The sequence below is a fragment of the Orcinus orca genome, chromosome 4, assembly GCF_937001465.1.
Source record: "Orcinus orca chromosome 4, mOrcOrc1.1, whole genome shotgun sequence".
NCBI lineage: Eukaryota > Metazoa > Chordata > Mammalia > Artiodactyla > Delphinidae > Orcinus > Orcinus orca.
The window spans coordinates 123758412-123774610 of record NC_064562.1 but is presented as its reverse complement, the minus strand read 5'-3'; the positions used below and the strand labels follow the sequence as shown (position 1 = coordinate 123774610).

The following is a 16199-nucleotide window of genomic DNA, read 5'->3' as shown; positions in this document are numbered from 1 at the left end:
TGCCTTCACTCCCAGTGAGGTTCCTTTCTTACACGGTTTCACAGCACTGCGTACTCCTCCCTTGTGATTCCTACCCCAATGTGTGCAATTAAAAACATATTTGTATCCTCATTTAACAGGGTCCCTCATATACCACGAGAACAGGAGAAGAGTCTGCTTTGTTAACTGTCATATTATTTATCTGGAACATAGTAGTTTATCAAAACTATTCGTTGAGTGAATGAATGAAATCTAAAGCAAGTTATAAAGTAATGTAAATGTATGGCAAAAATATTTATATAATCCTTCAAATTAACCAGAAACATTTAAGACTTACTCAAAAGTATTGACTAGCTAATATTTTCGAAACCAGAAAGTATCTTTTCATCCAGAATTATTATTTTTTAAAATATTTATTTATTTAGGCTGCACTGGGTCTTAGTTGTGGCACGTAGGATCTTAGGTGCGGCATGCGGACTTCTTAGTTGCGGCATGCAAACTCTTAGTTGCGGCATGCAGGCGGGATCTAGTTCCCGGACCAGGGATGGAACCCAGGCCCCCTGCATTTGGAGCGCAGAGTCTTATCCCCTGGACCACCAGGGAAGTCCCTGATCCAGAATTATTGTGGATCTTATCCTTTAGAAAGGAAACTCATGGAGATAGTCTTAACTTTTCTATTCCTGGTTTAGAATACAATGTTTATCATTGTTCAAAGAGATGAAACTTTCACTTTTGCAAGATTTTAAATTCTGTTTTCCTCTACATTCACAGAACTGGATTCAATAATATCTTTGTTTTGTCTTTTATAAAATCAAATTCCAGGATATTCATAGATTCAAAGTATTAATAAGAATTTATTACAACAAATTTTTCAGTGCAAATCATAATCAAACATGCACCAGATATATATAGAGAGAGCTCCTGGTACCAACAGCATCATCCCTAAATTGTGATAATAGACTGTAATTTGAATAATATCCAGTGACTTGCTGGTAATATTAAACATCAAGCTCCCTGGGTGGGTGGGCAGGCAGGCAAAGGATTTTGTAGCATTCGCTGATTTCCCAGGAATAAATACTCCTACCATGCCAATTTCAAGGTACCAAACTGACATCACAGAACACAGTTGACTCTCACAGCCGGGATGAGCTGGATCCACACACCACGGATTCTATTGGTTATATATAATAATTATAGGACTCTCACCAGCGATAAGTAATCTAACTCAGAGAAAAAATCATAATCTTCAGCCGTGCTTCACAATCTTACTCCACAAGAATTGTATATGGTTTTGGTTTTAGTTGGTGTGATAAGATAGTTTACAGTTAAAGCTAGACATAGCCCTGACTATCAAAACTCTGGGAGCCCAAACTCCAAGTCATTAGGGTAAAAATTGTAGGTATACTATTACACTGCTGAAAATAAACTTGATTTACTTATTTAAACATATGGAGATTTTCTGCTTTTAAGGGTGAAAGAACTCCCCTTCCCCCCAGTCCTTCTAATAGAATTTATAAGCAATTCAATGGAAGGAGAAATACTAGACTTTAAAAAGAAACCACTGACTACATTCACATGTCTTTTTAGGAACCTGTCAAGAATACTTTAAGTCACACACACAGAACTGGATTCAATAAAAGCTTTATTTATTTTTTTTTTTATAAAATCAAAACCCAGAACAGTGCAGAATCCATTTTGGTCGTTTGGACAGAGTTGGTACTATGTTCCCACCAATCTTTGCTCTTCTGTGTCTACACATCACAAGACGAAGTCTGCACTCCTGGGAGTGGTGGAGTGGGAGGAAGAACTGGACCGGGCAGTGTGAGAGGGTAAGGTGAAGAGGAGAGGCCTTAGCAAAGGAAGCATGAAGAAGTGTGGTCTGTGGTCAAAAACTTAGTGGCTAAACTAAGATAGATGAAGAAATGGTCACCAATCAGTCACATTTCATATCCTGTCTTATGGACTGCATGTCTGTGCTCCCCACAAGTTTGTAAGTTGACACTTGAGTGCTCAGTGTGATGATACTAGGAGGTGGGGGCTTTGGGGAGGTAATTAGGAGGAAGGAGCCCTCATCATGGCATTAATGCCCTTGTAAGAAGAGACAAAAGAGGGACTTTCCTGGTGGCGCAGTGGTTAAGTATCCATCTGCCAGTGCAGGGGACACAGGTTTGAGCCCTGGTCCAGGAAGACCCCACATGCTGTGGAGCAACTCAGCCCATGCGCCACAATTACTGAGCCTGCGCTCTAGAGCCTGAGAGCCACAACTACTGAGCCCACGTGCCACAACTACTGAAGCCCACGTGCCTAGAGCCCGTGCTCCCGCAACAAGAGAAGCCACTGCAATGAGAAGCCCACGCACCGCAACGAAGAGTAGCCCTCGCTCGCCACTAGAGAAAGCCCGCGCGGAGCAACGAAGACCCAATGCAGCCAAAAGCAAACCAACAAATAAATAAATAAATTTATTTTTTACAAAAGAAAAAGACAAAAGGGACCTTGCAGGAGGCAGCCATCTGCAAACCAGGAAGGGTGGGGGACCCTCACCAAGAACATTCTGCCAACACCTTGATTTTGGACTTCCCAGTCTCCAGAAATGTGAGAAATAAACATCTGATGTTTAAATCACCCAGTGTATGGTAATTTGTTACAGCAACCTGAGCTAAGACTCTTAGGAAACATCATTGTAACCCCAATAATTAAACTTGACTATTGTACTGTACTTCAGTACCAGCTTATGAATGTAAAAAAAAAATCAGCATAAATGAAATAATCAGCTGTATAAAAATGCTCACAAGTGTTAAAATAGAGAAAAATTGGATATAGCCCAAATATTCAAAAGAAAGGGACTATTTAAATTATGGCTCATAGATTTGATGACATATGTAGCCACTAAACTAATTTTTCAAAATACGCTCACAGGGGTTAAGGGGGGGAAAGGGTTGAATTTTTACACATATAGTATGCTTACAATTTTTATTTAAAATGTCTATCTTGGCAATTCCCTGGTGGTCCAGTGGTTAGGACTCGGCACTCTCTCTGCTGGGGCCCCGGGTTCTATCCCTGGTCGGGGAACTAAACTCCCATAAGCTGCACGGCACGGCCAAAAAAAAGAATAAATAAATTTAAAAAATAAGAAATAAAATGTCTTCCTCATGCCTAGAAAACAAAATGGGAGGAAAGACATCAAACTGCTAAAAATGATTGTCTGCATACTGAAACTGAAGGTGATTTCATCCTATTTTCCCCTACTTTCCAAACTGTAGTTTTTTTAAGACAAGTGACATTTCAAATTTAGAAAAGGTTAAACCATCTAACATTATGAAGAATCCTTTTAAAAGTACGAAACTTTAATGCTTTAGCTTTCTCAAATTTCTCAGTTAACCCACTTATTTTCCAGAAACTTGATAGTCCTCAGTTCATCTGTGTTCAGTCAAGTTGTTCCACGGAACTTCACGTAGTAGGGAGAGAAGAGTCCTGACAGGCAAGAGCTCATGCTGGGCTGGCAAGTGGAGGCTTTCCCCTCCACAGCTGTTATTAAAATATTCAACTCAAGACTTTCAAAATGTAGACTTAGGTTACAAGCCAATCAAGTAATTGAATTTAAATAAAGCATATTGTTTTTGTGTTATTTTAAAAGTACCAACTTTTAAGTCCTTATATCAAACACAATACTACAGGATCACAAAACATGTCCATGCAGTATACATCAACCTAGGTCACAGAGAAATATTTAATCTACCTCCGAATCCAATGCTTTTCAATTGCATCCCCATTAAAAATTTTAAGTGATTAAACATCACATAAGATAATCGTATAATCCTGGTTGCTAACAATTCTTGGGATTTGCAGGTGTTCAGGGAAGCCTGATGGATGTCTTGAGACTGAACTTTGACAATAAAGGGCTTCAGCTATCACTTCTTGTGCCAAAGTGTTTATTGGGGGTGCCCAGTCATTCAGTCTCAAATCACTAAATACACCACTTGCAAAAATCCTACCAACACAAATGGCTCTGGGTAACACAACCTGAGCACCTCAATGCCCTCACTTGTAAAACAGAAATAGGTATGAAAGGGTTGTCCGGAGGACTATGTTAAGTGCTATGGAGATGCCATTAAGTACCACCATTAATAAATTTTTAAGTGCCCTGAGTTCAAGTGCCACCCAGCCACTTAGTTACGCTGCCTTTCCTCTTCTGCGAAAACGTTAATTAAAAATTTTGTCTACCAAGAACAAGTTAGCTGGCTGTGGTACAACGAAGGTTTTAAGAGGCCAGAAAGATTTCTGCCTTTTTCCTTCGGAAGAAAAGGGTACTTTTATTCTAATCAAGGAAACACTCCTCTGCATATGACATTTAAGTGTCATCGTGCCAGCAACAGTAAATGCCTAAATGGGGGAGGATCGAATTTTACAGAATTCAGATACTCTTTCAGCTTCTAGATTCTTGGCTTATGAAAACAGCACCTGCTCTCTACTTTCCCTTGAGATGGGAAATAAGCTTGACATGGCCTGAAGAAATCATCCTGGAAGACAATTCAGAAGACCTTATGTAGAATACTGGGGAGGGCTGCTTGATACAGTCTAAGCACTGTAAGGAGCTATTATTAAAATCTTTAGATACTTTTGCATTATTAAGAGTTAACAGAAACACATAACATAGTTCCTAAGAGAAAATATATTACAGTCCATATTTTAATGTTATCTAGAGCTACCATCAAAAAATTTTAGCCATCACTGACCTCCACTTACTTTTAGAAAAAGTAATCAACTAAAAATTGTGTGTGTGTGTTGGGGGGCCCTCTCGTTACTACAGAAACCAAACGTGTACACTAATAAGCCACAATAGAAATAACAGAACAAGGCTTTTTGATTTTTTTATTACTCAAAGAAGCTTTATTTTTCTATTTAGCTTTCTGACTCTGTGCTTGTGCTTTCAACACTTTCACAACGATTTTCTGCTCCTCAATGAGGAAAGCGCGCTTGATCCTAGAAAAGAAAATGTTAAATACAGTTTTAAAAAAATCAATTTAACACAAGAAAGAAAAGTGTCATAAAAGAACCGAGTAAAGCAATCAGGTAAGATACCCAGAAAAGTAAACAAAACCTACACAAGTACAGATTTAAAACTTAAGAGCTGAAAAAATTCTATGGACAGACCCTTTCAGCTTCAGGTGTCCTTCTGGTACCCCTGGTTATCTAATAATCTACCCTCAAAAGCCTGGGATTTCTGACTCCTTCAAATGTCCTGGACATAACCACATTACAGAAACAGAGCTGATGTCACTCTTACCCAGAGCAAAGACTACAGACCCCCTCAGTGTCACAGCAAATGCTATTCTTCAGGCTGCCCTACAGATCCACACCCAAATCTCCAGAAGCTAGGGCCTGAGAATATTTTTTAACAAACGTGCTCATGTGGTTATGCTTAGCGAAGTCTGGGAACCAAAGACTGGTAAAAAGACTCCTCTAGCTTGCAACTCATTCATCTCCAACGCTACCTTTCCAATCTCATTTCTCATTCCTTTTATACCCTCAGTGTGCCAGATCAAACTATGTTCATTCCCTGCCTGCAATGCCCGCTCGACCTCTTGTCTAAAATTTACCCGTCACTCAGGTTCCACCTCGAATACCACTCCCAGATTCTCGGCTACTTTAAAGTCATTTCTCCTCCAAACTTCAACCATAGTGAAGTTCTCCTATATTTCATGGAATTTATATTTAGCTTGTATTTGTATTAATGTAACATGCCTAACCTCCCCTTACAAATTAACTCCTGAAAGGTAGAATGAACTTGCAAAGTTTGATGTCAGATTTGGTGTAGAGACTTAGCCAGAGCACTTTATAGAACAAAAGCTGAATGAACTGAAGGCAAACCACTCCTCCGAACCAACTTCTTCTCTTCTAAAGACCAATCACCTCTCAAATCTTCCCACATAGGTCTCTGGAGAAAACTTAATGTAGCCAGTAGGGTTAATTAAGAGCAAGAGCCTCAATAAAACCTGGAAGGAATCCTCTTACCAGCTATGTAACTTTAAGCAACAAGCCTTGGTTTCTCCACCAAAAAATAAATAAATAAAAAATACCTCCCAGATGGACTTTTGGCAGAGCTTATCATAAAAATGCTGAGCAAATATTATCACCATAAACCCCACTGCTTCTATTCCTACCTATGCCACTACCAATCCTTTTGCACATCCACAAGACCCAGTCATCTCCCAATAACCCCATTCACCCGCGATCCAGCCTTCGGCCTTCACGTAGGTGCCTTGACAAAGCAGAGAAACCGTTCCAAGCACTCACCCTTTGCTGAAAGAATGACTTCACTATCCATCCCGCTGCACACTTAGTCTCTGGCACACCGAAGGTTTCCCTGCCCTGCTCACACCCCATCAATTACCACATTTTAAAGAATCAAGCCAAAAAATCTGTCCTATGAGGCCCTTCATTACCTGTGATGTTTCTACCTTTCCTGTGTATCATCTCCCAAAACATTCTGCTCCAGCCACACTAGAACTACGTACGGCGATTCTGTTCCTACACTTTTAGGACCTTCCACTCTCCATCAACCTGAGACTTTCTTACCTGCCTGCCCCACCCAACCATTTAATTTCTACATCTAGCATAAAGATGTCCCAACATCATAACTGAGTAGGAGCTAATATCATTTATTAGTTTGTTCAGCATCGATTATCCCTAGTCAAGGAGGATTCTACTGATACAATATGCAACTTTTGGTATTTTTTCACCAGTCTTCTAATAATGATTGGCATGCAGTGCAACAGACACAGACACACTTAAGATAGCCCATGTGATTTCATAGTTATTTACCTGTCACGGACACATTTAGCACACATGGAACCACCGTAGGCCCGGCTAACATGTTTTTTCGTTTTAGACAACCTCATAAGAACTTTAGGTCTCACAGCACGAACCTGCATAAAGAAAACGCTGAGATTATTTTGTGATGCTTTAACAGAAACAGAAATTGTCCTAGATTTCTGATGAGTATTAAGTATAAACATTAATCTAGGTTACAAAGGGAAATGGTACACTGATCTACCTGAAAGGCATTTCACTGTATTTGCCACATAGGTTTTAAAAGAAAGTCTACGTTCTTCACAGATATGGATCATGAAGGCTTAGTAATTCTCAACCCCCCTAGTGGCGACCGCTCCTTCACTCACTCACCAAAGGAATTAATGCTCAACCCTTCTTATGTTATTCACAGCAAAAGGATCACTTACTCCTCGAAGTCGGCCTGGGCACACGCCACATGCGGATTTTGGTGCTTTCCCAACTTTCTTGGTATAAAGGTAAACAATTCTATTACCAGGGGTTCGGGACCTAGAAAGTGAGAGAATAGACAACAGCTCAACATTTTGTAGAATAAATGACAATACGTATATTAATTTTGGAAATACTTACAGCCTGGTTTTGTTAGAGGCTGTATTGTAGGACAGCCTACGACGGTATGTCAAACGCTGAACCATCCTGAATGCCTAAATCAAGATGAAATAAAACTGCATTGTAGAAAAATTCAAACCTTAAAACAAAACAGCATCACAGAGTTTACACATTACCCATGTACGTTCTTACATATAATATCCTTATCTTAAGGTATCTTATGAAAAGGATTCCATGTTTTAAAACTACAGCTGACGATTTACATGAGGATGAACTGGGGAGACTGAATCAAACCACAAAGAGTAGAATCTCTCAGCCCAGAGCTTAGAGGTGGAAGGAGAAAGAAGATGCTTTAGCTGCCTGGGTTGGCTTAATCAGAGGGCTTCCCGGAGGAAGGGAGCCAAAGCCAGTGATTTAAGCAGGTGAAGGAACAGGGAACATTGATCCTTTATGCCCCCACCGGAAGCCCCTTAGCATCCTCTTGGTCTTTGGGACCTAGGGCTGGACCTAGTGCAGACTGATCCATCCTGAATATGATGGTTATTTAAGATTATTGACCATTTCTCCCCGACCCTCCAAAACAAAGGGGAACTTGGAGCTCCTCTTTTCCCTGAGGTTCTACTGTGCAGTGGCGATTACATCCCCCTAAAATAAACACATTTGTATACCAAAATAAATAAATAAACTACTGCTGACCCTTTGTACCCGCAGGTTCTGCATCCGCAGATCCAACGAACCGTGGATCAAAAATACCCAGGGAAAATAAACTTCACAAAGTTCCAAAAAGCGAAACTCTTATTTGCTGCGTGCCCACAACTATTTACAGTCATTTACATTGCATACGTGTTGTAAGAAATCTAGAGATGATTTAAAGTATATGGGAGGATTTTACACAAGTGACTTGAGCATCAGCGATTTTGGTATCCTCGGGGATGGATCCTGCAACAATCCCCCAGGATACTGAGGGACAGCTATACTTATATTTAAGGGTGATTGGGAAGAATGCTAAGGGTCGATGTTTGTTTTCCTGACGGTAATCAAACGTGGCACTTGGTTAAAATTTTGATTACCAGGCTTTTCTCTCGAAGAGTCTGATTCTGTTTGGAGTAGTATCCAGAAAAGTGCTACCAACAGGCAAGTTTGAGAAACGCTGGTTTTAAAGGAAGAGCACACGAGCACACCTATGTGTAAGCTGAATCCTTAGCTATACCATTTACTGAGACTATAGGGCTCCACAGGCCAGCTTGCTTATCTGTCAAATATAATTTTTGACTATTTCACACAACTGTCATTAGGATTAAACGACAGCAGGCATTCTGCCCCAACCTAGTGGCTGCCCAGGGTTCAGTGTTCTGCCCCCAAAGCAGCATCCGGGATAAGTTAGGTGCCATTTAATACTAATTTTGGTACTGGATCAAGTGTTTCTGGATTATGGCATCCAACTGGTTTTTCTTCTTTTTTCAGTGAACTACCCAAAATACCATAAAACATAGGCAAACTTGAATCAACCTAATTTCCCCCAAATTTTGTAACCATTTCGTCACAGCATGTTACTTAAAAGGCAACAGCCTGCATCTGGTGTTGCAAGCTCCTTACTATCATTACACTGGAACTGTCAGACATCAAAACCCACACGGAAGGCCGGTGCGAGTGACCCAATCAGCCGTTTGCCTCTCCAAAACCAAGACAGAAAACTCCCTATTAAAAATTTTTATCTTACTTGCTATTGGTCTTAGAACACATTTTGAAATGACCTGAACGTGCCGGTCGTCGACCCTCCCAGAGCCTGGAGAACAGCTACAGGCGCGGGGTTAAAGCATGGCCTAAGATATGAGAACGTCCGGCGACTTCGCAGTCTCCATCAGCCGGAACTCACAACTCATTTGTCTCCGAACGCCGGACTGCAAAGGCGGCAAAGCCAGAGGTGGTGAGCTCCTGCCACTCACTGCTGCGGAGCGGAGGTCGGGATCGAGAGGTGTCTGAAGCTAAAGTCCGGGGAACTGCTCACTACCAACCTTGCTCCTAAGCCCTTACCCCCACGCCAGCTCAAAACACTGCGCCTGATAAACCCTGTCTCCTGCAACTCCCCGGATGGCGGCCGATTGTAAAGGCAGTAGCAATAGACAAGGAAAAAGCAACCATACCTCTAGATACCGTCCCCGGAAGAGGAAGCAGAAAGCACCAGCGAGTTCAAGGGTCAAATATGACTGCGCATGATAGGAAGTACGTCATAGGAAGAGGCGTGGCGGCTAGAACGCAGCCATGTTGTACGGAAGCCACGCAGCTCCCCTCGGTGGGCGGGGATTCATAGCACCGCCGCGTTGTACGTCTAGCGACGTGCCGCCCCTCTGTGGGTCGGGATGCTCCCAGCCTTCCGCAACAGCGCCACACGAAGGTCTTTCGGGAATCGCTGTAGAAACAAATACAAATGACGAAGGACCTACGAAGAGCGGGGGTAAGACAAAACCAGGCTTTTACCGTTCTCAAGGGCGCTAAGACATATTTGAGTTAAAGAGCGCCACCTTTGGGGTTAGGCCCGAGTTTGAAGCCCAATGCTGACACTTATCACTAGGTGACCTTTGAGGAGTTACTGTCCTTAACCGGCCCTTCCTTTTTCTTGTTCTTCATTCAGAGCACAAATTTTACACATTAGGATTTTAATCCAAAATTTGCTAATTATTAGCTGTGTTATGTTGGGTGAGTCCTTACATCTCGAACAGGAAGCTGTTTAGTTACCTTGCAGAGTTATGTCGTGATCAAAATCATCATGAAGTTAAAGCACTCAGCACGGTGTCTTGTAGAGCAGTGGTCCCCAACCCTTTTGGCACCAAAGACCGGTTTCGTGGAAGACGGTTTTTTTTTGGGGGGGGGCGGTTGGGAGGGGATATGGGGGATGGTTCAGGCGGTAATGCGAGTGTTGGGAAGCCGCAGATGAAGCTTTGCTTGCTTGCCCGCTCTTCACCTCCTGCTGTGCGCCCGGTTCCTAGCAGGCCACTGAGCGGTACCGGTCCACGGCCGGTTGCGGACCCCTCTTGTAGAGAGTGAGTGCTCATTTCTTGAGGCTTCACATAGCTGGTAAAGTTTTAACAGGGCCTTAAAGATGAGGAAGAAAAAAAAATGACCTCTCTAAAATAGCATGTGAAAGTTTACATTAAGTGCTTCTGTGTATTTTTCTGAGAAGAGGGTCCTTAGTTTTCACTATATGGTCAAAGCGGTTCATGACTTCCAAAAAAGTAAACACTTTCCCTGGGCTCTAAGGAAGACCGCTAAAAACGGTCTTTACATTTTTAATCTTAGATTAAGCTCCCTGGAAACATACTGAGAGAGTTATATGCTGGTGTACTGGGGAGTGGTCTTAAAAAATACACCTGTAAGGGAGTGAGGAAGGTAGGATCAGGAGACCCACAGTGTTGTTACAACTGAGGCCTCAGCTGTTCCAACGGGGAGCTCTGGAATTGGGATGGCTCTTCATAGCTGTCCCAAACTGGCAAGGAAGCTGGGCCTTTGCAACCCACATCAGCCAGTCTTTGGTCTGGCTGCTCCCGGACCAAGGGTGACGCCGTTTCCTGAAGCTGAGAGCAACGTCCAGTGACCCAGCTAATATCCTTGGCCCAGAAGAGAGGATTTGAGTAGAGTATCCCAGTGTCCACTCAAGTTCCCTTTCAGGTTTTCCAGTCCAATTATAGAGGTGAGAAAGCAGGCAAGTGACTGAGGGCAAATGCCCTGTCCATACAGAGATCTGCCTCAGACTGTGAGGCCTTTAATTCCGTCTTGTCTCACATCACTGCCATCTTTGTCACCACACCAGATGGAAGGCTCTGGTTATATCCCTCCCTTTGCTGACTCTCACATAGCTGCTTCTCCCCTGACCTTGACATAGTTCCTTCTCTCCTTCCCAGTTCTTTACTTTCTGTCCCCTGGAATTCCTTTTGTCGCTGTACCAGGTATTGAGATGGAGGCTGGGGTTGAGAGCCAAATGTGGTTTTTGAATGAATGAACAAAAGAATGCATTTACTTGGAATATATTCTCACTATTTCTGGAGAGACTGTTGCTGGGCAGTTGAGTATAACAGAAGATGGGAGCCCTTAGTACACTGTAGTGTACTTAGTGTACTTTACCTACCTTTCTGTGCCCACCTCCACCCCAGTAGATAAAAACAATAGTCTCACTGTCACAGTTTTCCCTTGTTCTACATAACCCAGTTCTATAACATGACTTTTCTTCTCTTTCAACCTGTGTTTGCATTTTTTCTTGATCAGACTTGCCAGAGATGTGGCAATCTTAGTAAACATTTCAAAGAACCTCACTTGTTTTTATTAATCTCTCTCCTTTTAGCTCTTTTTTAATTTGGGGTACACTTACTAAATATATCCAGTTATATACTGTATTCTTATCACTGTATTTCTAGGCCCTCTTCTGGTTATCAGTTGCTGTTGTAACAAACCACCTCAAACTTAGTGGCATAAAGTAACACCATTTTGTTATGCTTATGGATTACATGGTCAGGAATTTCTTCATGGCGTCGTGGGAATGGTTTGTCCTTGCTACGGGATAACTGGGGGTGCTTCACCTGGGGGTGAGTTGAACAGCTGGAGGCTGGAATCATCTGAACACTTTTTTAGTTAATTCCTGGGTTGGGATACCTCCAAGGCCAGTCTCAGCCTGAGACTGTCCATCAGAGCACCTCTCCATGGCTTCTCCATGGGGCTTGGACTTCTCACACATGGCAGCTGAGAGGGCGTATCTTGAGAGGGAGCATCTATAAAGCAAGCAGTCTAAGAGAACCAGTAGAAGCTGCATGGCCTTTTATGATCTAGCCTTGGAAGTTACATAGCATTACTTCCACCATATTCTATTGGTCAAAGCTGTTACGAGCCCCCCAGATTCAAAGGCAGTGGACATATATCCTCACCTCTTGATGGATAGAGTGTCAATGATTTTAGGATTATATTTTAAAGATACCACAGTTTCCTACACTCTTTAATATTTACTATCCTTTTGTTTTTCCATGCTTTGTTCTGTTTTGTTTTCACCTGTCTTCCAGTTCATTAATTCTCTTTTCAGTATAACTCCAGTGGGCTTTTCATTTCAGTTCTAAGCTTTCCATTTATTTCTCTTTTTATATTTCTCATTCTATGCGAAATTTTTAACCTTGATTTTTCTTTCCTTGAGTACCTGAGTATATTTAGCAGAATTATTTTAATGTTTTGTGACTGATAACTCCATTCTCTGAATCCCCCAAGCATGGCTTTCTATTGTGTGATATTTCTCTTGGTTTTTGTTGCCTTGTCATCTCATGTGGCTGATTGCTTTTTATTGATTTCAGGATATTTTATATGAAAAATTAAAATAATTTTAGGCCTTGCATATCTACTCACATACACATTTTAGAATCAACTTGTTTAGCTCCAGACAAAAACTTGTTGACATTTTTATTACATTGAATTTATCTGTTAACTTGGGGAGAATTGACCTCTATGATGTTGAGTCATCCTATCCAAGAACATGGAATGTCTTTCTATTTATTCATCTCTATTTTTAAAGCTTTATTGATATAGTTTTTCTGCATTCTTTTAATTAAGTCTATTTCTAGGTATTTTATCTGTTTTGCTGCTAATATAAATGGCATTCTCTTTTCCATTAGTCCATTTAACTGTTTTCTTTTTATGGAAGTCTATGAATTTTTGTTTATTAATTTATATTCTACTACCTTACTTGTTATTGGTATTTAATTTTTTAATTTATTTTGGAGGGGTGTCCAGGTATATTATCCAGGTATATTACCTCTTCCTTTCTAATTCTTATACCTCTTGTCCAATTCTATTGGCTGATACTTCAAACACAACATTTAATAGTAGTGTAGATAATGGACTTTTTTTGCATATTCCTGACTTTAGCAGGAAAGCATCCAGTGTTTCTCTGCTAAGTTGTGTTAAGGAGATAGCCATTGATTATTATTTCTTAATCTATTTAATTTTTTTGCCATGTCAGGAAGGGGTGTTGAATTTGTTAATTTTCTTCTCAGTATCCTTTAAGATGCTAATTAAAATTTTCTCCTCAGATCAATGGGGGAAGCAACACCTTTTCTAGTTTGCACAAAGGCACCATGGTGTTTCTGTTTCACTGGCCATTCCTTTGCCTGGAATGCTCTTCCCCCAGATGTCTGCATGGCTTACTCTTACTTACTTCCTTCACTTGTTTGCTTAAGGTTACTTTTTGGCTAGGCCTATCCTAACTATCCTATATATTGATAAATCGTACATTTCTATCATTCATTGGCACTTATAGATCCCCTGAACCCTGTTCTGTATTTTTTCCTGCATTTATTTTCTACGTACTATATATTTATTTATTGTGTTTATTATATGTTATCTATCTCCGTTAGAAATATGCTCCATGAGGTAGGGAGTTTCGTCCTTTTAAAAAGAATTTTTTTTGAACTGATATATTTTTAATGCCTGGCATGTAGTAAGCACTCAAAATAATTTTTGAGTGAATGTATGAGATTGGAGCTTATCAAGGAATGGTGAGAGGGAGCATTTGAACTCGAGCCTCCTGTTCCCGAGAGCATGAAGTTAAGAATTTAACATTTTTTTCAAGATGAGGTTATATTTACAGTCATTGAGATACAGGAAAGGGATTGAAAGACTTTCATTGTAGAACTTGTGTACTTTGTCCCATTACTGGGTGTCACAGCCTATAGTGCTCCATGAATTTATGCCTTTTATTGGTACTGTGATTATTTATGAATAGCCTAATTCTGTTACACCCTATTTTGTGTATTAAAACATTAATTGGTCCAATGTAAACACTTAAAATATGTGATGGTTTTGGTAATCTTGCTTTGGCATGTCTTCATTTTTAAATTGATACTTGGGAACCTCAGGAAAAGTAGCCTCAAGCTTTTCTCAACCTGTGAGAGGCCCTGGCAGAGACGACTGCTCAACTTACACTGTAGCTCCGAGTCTTCTGAACTACGATTGAGCCCTTTTGTTAATTGCGTCACCTGCATCTTTAATTGCTTTGCCAGTTTGAGCTGTAATTTAGACATAATTTTTGCTACAAAGAGTTAAAATATGACAGCATTTTAACCACTCTAAAATTTAGAAATAAGAACTTGAGACAAATTAGACTTTTCTAATAGAAATGTTCTAAGCCTAAAGCCCTAAAGGAGAGTAAGGAAACCAATTAACTTTAATTTAAATAATCATGTCTTAAGCAGTAAATGAACCAAGTTCTATTGTTAAAGAACAACTGTATTAAATCCCTGAAAGGTTAGCTTCAAAATGGCATTAATGCAGTGGTTTCAGATCTAACTAATGAAATAAATTTCTGTTGGTCACCGTAACCTCTGTTTGTTGTCTTACTGGACATTGTTATTGAGCGTAGTGGAGGGGAAAGATTGAGAGATCAAGGATAGACTAATTCCCATTGATGTTTCTATTGTTAGTAACTTTCTTTTTTAAGCCACAAACAAAAAAGCTAATTATTTCACTCCTGGGGAAAAATAGTACAAGAAAATGAGAGAAAAGATTATTTTCTTATTCTAAAACTTGCATATATATATGTGCTTTTCTGTTTGTACTCGTTATTTTAAAATAATATATTTATGATGATTGAGATTACTATTTATAACTACAATGACTGAATTTCAGCCAATGTCTATAAGCATTAAGGTAACCATTGATGATGTATTAATAAGGTATAATGCTAGAATCTGGCACTGGGTTAATGCCTGGAGATGTATTTTGGATGAGTTTATGTAATAGAATAGAAAGAACATGAGTTTGGCAGGCAGTATGAAGTCAGATCATGGAGGGCTTTAAATGCTATGCTCAGAGACTTAAACGTTATTCTTCTTATGCCTTCTGTATTTCTTCATCCTCATATGCTACCTTTGTGACCTTAGGAAGGCCAGGTTAACCTCACTGACACTGTCTCATCTGTAATATGGGAATAATAATCCTTTATTATGGGTATGCTGGAAGAATTAACAGACGTAACGCATGAGACTGAGGCTGGTACACAGTGGAAGCTTAATAAATATTGGTCTTAGTATTGTTTTCTAGAATGAAATGCTGCTTTCTGCATTCCCTTATTAACCAATTTTGCACATCAGTGTTATATCTTGTGCTTTGCTAATGTCTGTTGTGTTCCTGGGAGAACCTTTTTATTTCCTTGTGGTATATTAGGGAAGAAATCTAAAGAAACTAGTAGAGAATTTACTAAAATGGAAATCAGCATGGATTGACAGGCAAGGGCAAAAAGAGTTAACAGGGTTGGTATATCAAAGCCTTGACTTTCTGGGATATTTTTTTCTTCAAAACATAGCCAGTGCCTTTACTGGCAACATGACCTGTACCTTGTTCCAATTATTTATGCAAATCAAGGTAATTTTTTTCTCTGTGAAGGACTTGATGAAACGATGCTATAGAAAAATACAGTGCCTTTCCATGATTGCTTGCTTAACAGCAATACTATTTTGTAGCAAGAGGAAAATAGTTTTGCAGAATGCTCCTCTACCCCTGCATAGAGAATACATAATATCATGTTTGTGTTGAAACTTTTTCTTCCAAAATGTCATAACCCCATAAAAAAGAGAATTAAAATCCTATTATTTTAATTTACATCTCGCCACAAGATAAGTAAAGTTATCACTGAAATTCTAATTAAATGGGATGATTGACTAAGGTAGCACATCAAAGAAGAGAAGTGAATACGATAAGTCGAAGACTTATTAATTAGTCTGCGTGGAAGAAATTCCAGGGATGTCAAGCTGAGCCTGCTGCAAGGAGAAAAAAAGCAGACAAGAAAACGTTCG

At 40.1% G+C, this 16199-nt stretch overlaps 1 protein-coding gene across 4 annotated transcripts; it reads right to left on the bottom strand.

Moving 5' to 3' along the window:
* Positions 1-4834: 4834 nt before the first annotated feature.
* Positions 4835-9580, bottom strand: RPL34 (ribosomal protein L34). 4 transcript variants are annotated; one of them, XM_004269589.4, is made up of 5 exons: positions 9522-9580; positions 7399-7472; positions 7218-7317; positions 6802-6905; positions 4835-4959 (listed from the first exon to the last, which is right to left on the bottom strand). In XM_004269589.4, the coding sequence occupies exons 2-5, from the start codon at positions 7461-7463 to the stop codon at positions 4875-4877; spliced, it is 354 nt and encodes a 117-aa protein (XP_004269637.1). In that variant the 5' UTR covers positions 7464-7472; positions 9522-9580; the 3' UTR covers positions 4835-4874. The 4 variants fall into 4 exon arrangements, with proteins under 4 accessions (XP_004269637.1, XP_033283674.1, XP_049564850.1 ...); XM_033427783.2 differs by lacking the exon at positions 9522-9580 and adding an exon at positions 9412-9431; XM_049708893.1 differs by lacking the exon at positions 9522-9580 and adding an exon at positions 9132-9154.
* Between the last annotated feature and the right edge of the window lie 6619 nt (positions 9581-16199).

Coding starts and splice junctions, on each gene's coding strand:
- RPL34 (XM_004269589.4), bottom strand. CDS start 7,463: ATGGTTCAGCGTTTGACATACCGTCGTAGGCTGTCCTACAATACAGCC. Junction 7,318..7,398: donor GCCTCTAACAAAACCAGGCT/GTAAGTATTTCC, acceptor CTCACTTTCTAG/GTCCCGAACCCCTGGTAATA. Junction 4,960..6,801: donor GCTAAATGTGTCCGTGACAG/GTAAATAACTAT, acceptor TTTCTTTTCTAG/GATCAAGCGCGCTTTCCTCA.